Source organism: Nestor notabilis, unplaced genomic scaffold (assembly GCF_000696875.1).
Source record: "Nestor notabilis isolate BGI_N333 unplaced genomic scaffold, ASM69687v1 scaffold2487, whole genome shotgun sequence".
In the NCBI taxonomy this organism is placed as follows: domain Eukaryota; kingdom Metazoa; phylum Chordata; class Aves; order Psittaciformes; family Psittacidae; genus Nestor; species Nestor notabilis.
The window spans coordinates 52,598-59,671 of record NW_009936762.1 but is presented as its reverse complement, the minus strand read 5'-3'; the positions used below and the strand labels follow the sequence as shown (position 1 = coordinate 59,671).

Here is a 7,074-nt window from a genome sequence, read left to right as displayed (position 1 = left end):
AAGGGCACGGCTGGTCACAGCAGGCAGAACAAGGGAGCCTGGAGCTTCAGGGCTCCAGTGCCAGGTCCTGCTTGTGCACCACCAGTGTCCCAGCGTGCTTCTCTGCATCAGCCATGACTATGGATGTGCTGTGTGGGGGTAGTTACGTCAGCCACCAGCGTGTGTTGGGAGCAGAGGGGTCGGAGTCTGCCTGGCTCATTTTGCACTGGTTCTCTTCAGTTCCAGGTTAGAGCAGGTGGAGATGAGCTGTCAGTTTATACACAGTCATTGAGGGGATTTAGGCCATGTCTGGCTTCACCAGCTGTGTTATTAATAATGCAGTTCAGGCTAAAGCTGGTTGCCTCCCCCAGTTCCCCTGCAGCAAGGACACAGAGCAGCAGTTAATGCTTTTTATGCACCTACAGCTTTCCTTTTAAATAGGGAGGAACATACTGTGCCATATACAGCTGGTTTTATACCACTACGAAGTTATGTGTCAGCACTGGGAGAACCTGCTGGCTAAAATATCAATTCTTCTAAGCCAACCCGAGAAGTTACTGCAAAGCTTAGCACTTAGAGAGCTATTGCATGCTTAAAGGAACTAGATGCTGAAGATTTGGTATGTTGTTAGTCACTGAATCTGCTTAATGTCCATTGATTTAGGATTTAGGCCCCTGATCTGCTCATTTATTGCTTATCTGTATTGTCATGTACCTGTAATAAATCTGGCTTTTCCTAAGGATACCATTCACATTAAGACCAGAATCCACTTAGGTCAGGTGAGCTTGGGTTGAGGCAGAAATCTGTTAGGAATAAAACAGTCTGAAGCATGACTTTGTGAAGCTTCCTTCTAGTTGGAAAAGCCTGAGGGGTTCTGGCCAGTGGGGTGACTTACCCACCCCTGCCTGCTCAGGAGAGGCACCTGCACCCTGCTCCTGTCTGGAAGGTGCTGGGGTTGGGTTTTGGTTTAATGAATGTGTCTGATGGTGTCTGTACTAACTCCTGCTTCATGTTTCTTTTGGATAAGGACTGGGACTTCTCATCTTCCGGTGTCTTTTCTGGGCTGAAGATTGACCCTGATACTCTTGTCAAGAAGCTTGACTTGGACTCCAGGAGCATCATTTCCTCCAGAACAGGTTTGTTGTTGTGTTTCGAATGAGTGCCTGGTTAGGTTGTGAAAAAGACACTGGGGACTGTATTTTGCAGTGGCTGTCAGAACTAAACCCAAACCACAGCTTCCTGTGTTCCTGCAGGGGCTTTTCCAAGTGGTTGCTGTTTGGGGTTGGAGGAGGCAGAATGGCATATATGTGTGTGTGTGTGGGGATTAGGCTCCTGGTCCTCAGGGGCTGAGAGGACAGCAGAGCCCAGGCTGTGACCTGATCTCCAGGCTTCCTCTGCAGCTGCTTCTGCCTCACCAGCAGCTGCCATTCATACTCTATTTTGCCAGCAAGTTGCTTATTGTACATCAGCAGTGCTTTACCCACAGCAGGCCGATTGCAGCCCATTTTCTCCTCCTGTCCTTTGCTGTTGCTAGGTCCCCTGGCAGGAGAGTCCCGTTTACCAGGGATTATGGGCAGTAAGAGAGGGAATGGGGAGGAAGTGATAGAGGCTTTTGTTTTTTAGTCGCATAAGGAAACGCTCCCTCTAGCTGCTTAGTGGCAGACGGGGCTTTGTGTCTGAAACTGGATTTCACCTCTAAATAGAAAGTGATGGCACACAAATATGTCCTGGTGCAGAAGACATGTGGGACTCACAAATACCTTGCTTACAAACTGAATTTCTTCTCTCCATGCAGATTAATACTGCTTCCGAGACTTTGCTTTCATGTCCAGGGCTACAAAGCAACCCAGTAACCACCTCTTTTTTTTGCGCCTGCAGCCACAGCCCATCAGTCCCATTTAGTCACAGTGTGAGGGAAAGGGAAGGTTGTGTGAGGACATGTTTGCTGGGGGTGCTTGCCCTCTGTACAGAAACCTTTGTGAAATACCTTGTTTTCCAACACTGAGCTCATTTCTTGTACCTCTCCTGGGAAAAGGACATGTGTGCATATATGTGTGCATGTGAACATAGCCATCTCTTTAATTAAATGAGCATGTTGAGGGCTGACAGCCTGCAGTCCTTGTCTTTCACTGCAGGCTGCAGCTGCACAGATCTGCTTTATAAATAGCTCTGTGCCGCTGGTCCCTCTGCAAGTGCTGATGATGCAGATGTGTGGTGCCTGACTACATTTAACCCTCTCTTGAGGCTGCGTGCCGGCTTCCTGCAGTGACGCTGACCCCAATGCTTTGTGCTGCCTTGCACTTTCCAGATGATCAGCTAAAAATAGCTGTTTGTCTGGGGGCCCAAAACTTCAGCTCAACGAGGCAAAAAGTGGTTTGATTTTGTTCTTAAATCTTCCCAAGCTGCAGTGCCCTTTCTTTTTGTGTCATTTTGGAGCCATGTGGAGGCCTTTTCATTATGGAAATCAATTCATTTTTTGTGTTAAGTCAGTGAACTGTAACTAGGCTGCGCATACAATAGCAGACACCCTGGAGTTAGAAAAGAGATTCTAGGCAGACTCTGCTTTGTCTCCTGGGATCCCTGGTCAGCTGAGGGCCTGTTCAGCCCGAAATTCAACTTCACTCTGACTCTCATCCCCACTTTCCTCCCACCCCCCGTAGCTCTGTGCACAGGGCAGGAGGGTAGGATTCTCCTACACATTGTTATTTTAAGATTTAATAGCAAGACAAAAAAGTGTCTCTCTCCCACTTGCTTTTCAAGCTCTGAGAAGGTCAACTTGGTAGACTGTAGGTAGGCTTTATTTCTCTATCTATCTCCTGTACTTTTCACAGCTGAGGATTTTATTCTGCCCAGGAATGTGTGGCAGTGTCCAATTGCTGTGTGGCAGTTGAGAAAGCTGGGATCTTTGTCCTCCCTCTGTGTGTGTGTGCACTCCTAGGATTGCTTCACATTATCTAAGGCTGGTATCTTTGTTTTGTGTTACAGTCTGGCCTTGTGCTGTGACACTTAGAGACAGCCAGGAAGACATCAGTGTGGGCTTAGAGAGGCTTGCAGGGCGTAAGTGAAACAAGGGATCAGTTACAGGGGTTGGACCTGGCAGGAAACACTCTGCTGGGTTACTCTGCTGGGTTTTCACTCTTTTATCTCTTCTCCTTAGACCCTGCATCCCTCTGCTTTTGGAGGTGTAGTTCCCAGAAAGCCAGCATCTTACTTCATGCTGTGCTTTCATAGCATTGTAGCTCAGAGGTATCTGCACAAGATATTTCTGGGTAAAACATCTGACCTTCCTACTACTATCCTGCCTTGTTCCTTTCCCCACTTGGTCTTTCACATTGTGGCTTTGTGCTTGAACAGGGGGATCCAACTTCCATCTTGACAGAGCCTGAGCACCAAAGTTATGTGAGCTGGAGTGCCCTCTGCTAACTGTGAAGCTGTCAGATGTGGAGCTGGCCTGGAAGGATGTGTGGGGTTGAGAGATTGCTTATTGCTGGAAAAGTAAGGAAGAAGAGGTGGTGACACTGGCTTGTGGCTTCACCTGTCTGTGCTCCCCCTTACTGTTTAAGAGAGGGTAGTGGCTGGCTGGATCAATAGAAGACACTTGGAAAGCCTGCCTGGTCTCCTCAGAGCATGACGCAGGGATACCAGTTGCTCCTGGTGTAGGGGGAAGAACAAGCCAGGAGCACTTTCTCTCTACCTTTTGTCCCCTTACCTTTCCTCAGTTTCTTAAGTGAGGTTGGCTGTGGTTCTTCTGAGGAAAGAGGGAGAAGCATCATACTCACATTGGAAAGTTCAGCATCTCTAGGAGGGTTAGCATCTTGGTTAACACGACTGGTTGTGTCTGCTTGCGTGGGTGTGTGCTGGGGCTGAAAGGAGAATGAAGGAGGCCCTTGTTTTGGGAGGATAAACTGGTGGTGTTGGTTCTTGCCAGCATTTTCCTGAGGATTCCTGGTACAGCTGGTGGAGGCAGGGTGCCACACTGAAAATATCTGCTACTCTCATGGTAATGGTCTTGTTGCTTCCCTTAGATACAAGGCTGATGCAGCGTGCTTGTTTTGATTGGGGTAAGGAATCAACTTAGGCTGTTCTGGCATCAATGATTCTGGCAGCAGGAGAGGGAAAGGGTGGAACTGTAACAGAAAAATGGAGTTAATATTTGGTGAGTCTTGCACATGTGTTAGTAGGAAGCCAATGGTCCAAAATGGGAAGTATTTTAATATCAGGAGCTCTGAGCCATGTCATACTGTGTAGAAGACCTGCTGCAACTACTTTCTTCTGCTTTGCTTCTTGTCTTTAATCATTAGCTCATCCCAACACCAGATTCCAGATGATTTCCACATGCTAATAGGTAACAAAAGCCAGCAACATCGCTGTGAACACTGGAGCTAAGTCCAGGAGCTTGGTCAGTGATTGCTTTCCATCAGTGTAGTTTACTTAGCCACTGACGTAATGTAAATCAAATGCTTTGCCATAATCTAATCCGTGCAAGGAGCTCTGCTACTAGTGTGAGGGAATAAATCTCCTGTGGGTGAGCCTCTGTAGCATGGGAATTAAGGTCTTCCAAGTATGTCAGAAATAATGGCCTGTCGTAGGGGGAAGGATGTGCGTTTGCTTTTTTCCCCTTTTTTCTTCTCTTTTTCTCCCTTCTTTAGATTTCCTTCCTCAGTGTTTGCCCCTTGAAGCAAGGGCCAGTTTAAGCGTGACTCTGGCAAACCAGTTGCCTGGGAATGTCTGGGTTTTTTTGGAGTGGATGATGAACCAGTTGTGGAATGGTATGAACAACTAGACTGGCATCTTCCTGCTTTATTTTCAGCTTCTCCAAAAGGGCACTCTGACAAGATGCATTGTTGAGAAAGCAAAAGGGCAATGGCAGCAAGTGCTACCAGGTCAGAATTGCTTGCAAAACCTTAGTTGGTCACCTTGATTTCTAAGGTTATGCCAAGACTAGCTTGTCCTGCAGATTGCTTTAGCTCCTCCTGTGCTACTGGTGAGCCAGGAAAATGTGATTTGATACATGGATTAAAGCCATTTGCTGCCTCTGGCCCCAGACCAGTTAAGGGTCCCTGAGGACACCATAAGGGTAGGTTTAGATTGGACATAAAGAAGACATTTTTTACAATGAGTGTGCTGAGGTGCTGGCACAGGGTGCCCAGAGAAGCTGTGGCTGCCCCATCCCTGGCAATGTTTAAGGCCAGGTTGGACACAGGGGCTTGGAGCAACCTGCTCTAGTGGAAGGTGTCCCTGCCCATGGCAGGGGGTTGGAACTGGGTGAGCTTTAAGGTCCCTTCCAACCAAAACCACTCTGTGAGTCTGATTCTCTACCAAGCCTGGATCTGCACACTGGGATGTGAAACTAGAGGGGAGTTTCAGGAATGCATGCTGTAGTATCTTTGAATTACCCCTGTGTATCTTGAGAGGTTTCATCTTCTGATGACCATGTCTTGGAGCACGGGTTCATCTGTCAGTGGCACAGAGGGGAGCAGAGGAGTGAAATTGCTGAGTATCTGACAAAGATGCTGAAGAAATGTGGAGATGGAAGAGGATAAGACCAGGACAAGCAGGAACCTGATAGCTTGGAATTGCTGGAGTCTGCAGGCCGTGTACAGCCTTGCTTTGCCCCTTTCTTACATACTCTTGAGTTCCTTTTGTTACCAAGCCTTCCTCTGCAGAATCACTACCTATGGCCTTCTGGTTTGCATCTCAGCTTCTGTGTTGGTGTTCCAGATTAGCTGTGTCTGTCACATATCTGCTTCCTTCTCCTTGTGCTCTGCAGCCACTTATCCAATTCTGTTCTCCTTTTGTAGCCTCAAATGAGAAGCAGAAAAGCTGTGGTTGGTTGGTGTCATGGTCCTGCTGTGCACTAACTTCACGGGACATGATTTGCTTTCCTGTTTTTTTTTGTAATGGGTGGTGTGCTAGAATCCATGTAAGACCCTTCCTTTTCAGCATTGCTATTCCTGCAGTGTCTGGGCTCAGGGTTGCCATTGCTGTGGATCCACTGCTGTACTACTTGAAGAACTGCAGCTCTGTCAGGATGCAAATCTTTGTGTCCCATAATTTATTCCTCTCTGTTCACTGGATTTCTCCTTGTTTGTGCCTTTAAGTATTATGGTTCTTCCTCTTCTGTCCTTATCCCTGATGATGTTTCTCCATGAAATGCTTCTGTGCAAATCCTGGAGCTGTGCTGTTGGGAGGAGCAGGTTGCTTCTGCTGGGAAGATGTTTGCTCTGTTTCTCTGCAGTGCATGGTATGAGTCTGCTCTTCTGCTGTGTCTAATCCTGGCACCGTCCACCTTCTTTAGGCAGAATTTTAGTGATGTGAACAGAGCAGGGATGTTGGCACCCTTCCTATTGCATTCGTTTTGGGCTTCTCCTTCACCTCCTGGACAGCGTGCTGCTTGCCATGTCGTGTAGTCTCCTTCAGCATTGCCTTCCTGGGTACTGTGCAGTGCCTGGGCTCATGCAGCTGTTTGGTTTGGGGGGTTATTCTGGTTTAATGAACACATCCTTTCTGAATACCAGTTTAAGCCATTGCTGCTTTTTGGGGTGTTTTTATATCAGGCTGCGGTGGTAGTTTGCCACATCCACGGTGTAGAAAGCTGCTGCATCTTCACAATTCCGCTGCTGTTGCTTTTCTTCAGCATCTCATTCTGCTGGCAGCTGTCATGCCTGTCTTGTGTTTGTTTTAGAGCACCCTGCTCAAGCTGTTCCCCACCGTAACACTCTTCAGATGGAGAGGGGTGCAAACTGACGCTGACAGCGAGCGGCCTGCGAAGAGCAGCTGTAGCATCTCCAATGTGTGTGCAAAATGCGACGTGCTGTGCTAGTCCAAAATGACAAGATGTTCCTGCTCCATCTGTCTCTAGGCAAAGCTGCCCAGGCTTTGGTCTGTGTGGATTTAGGGAGTGTTGAAATGCTTTCCCTTAAGCTGGTGTCAGGCAGAGGTACCTATTGGCGATGCCCTCGGTGGTGTGCACTGAAATGATTTTAAAATGTAGAATGGTTTTGGACTGGAAGGGACCTTAAAGCTCATTCAGTTTCAACCCTCTGCCACGGGCAGGGACACCTTCCACTAGAGCAGGTTGCTCCAAGCCCCTGT

General features: G+C 47.8%; 1 protein-coding gene across 1 annotated transcript in view; it reads left to right on the top strand.

Annotated features, from left to right (window-relative positions):
- Positions 1–1,006: 1,006 nt before the first annotated feature.
- The window catches only part of FAM207A (family with sequence similarity 207, member A), a gene marked incomplete at its 5' end in the record, with an annotated part of 45,287 nt that continues 39,219 nt past the window's right edge, over positions 1,007–7,074 (top strand). Inside the window, one exon of the mRNA XM_010018506.1 lies at positions 1,007–1,115. Within this exon, the coding sequence (XP_010016808.1) occupies positions 1,007–1,115 (109 nt within the window). The remainder of the gene's footprint in view (positions 1,116–7,074) is intronic.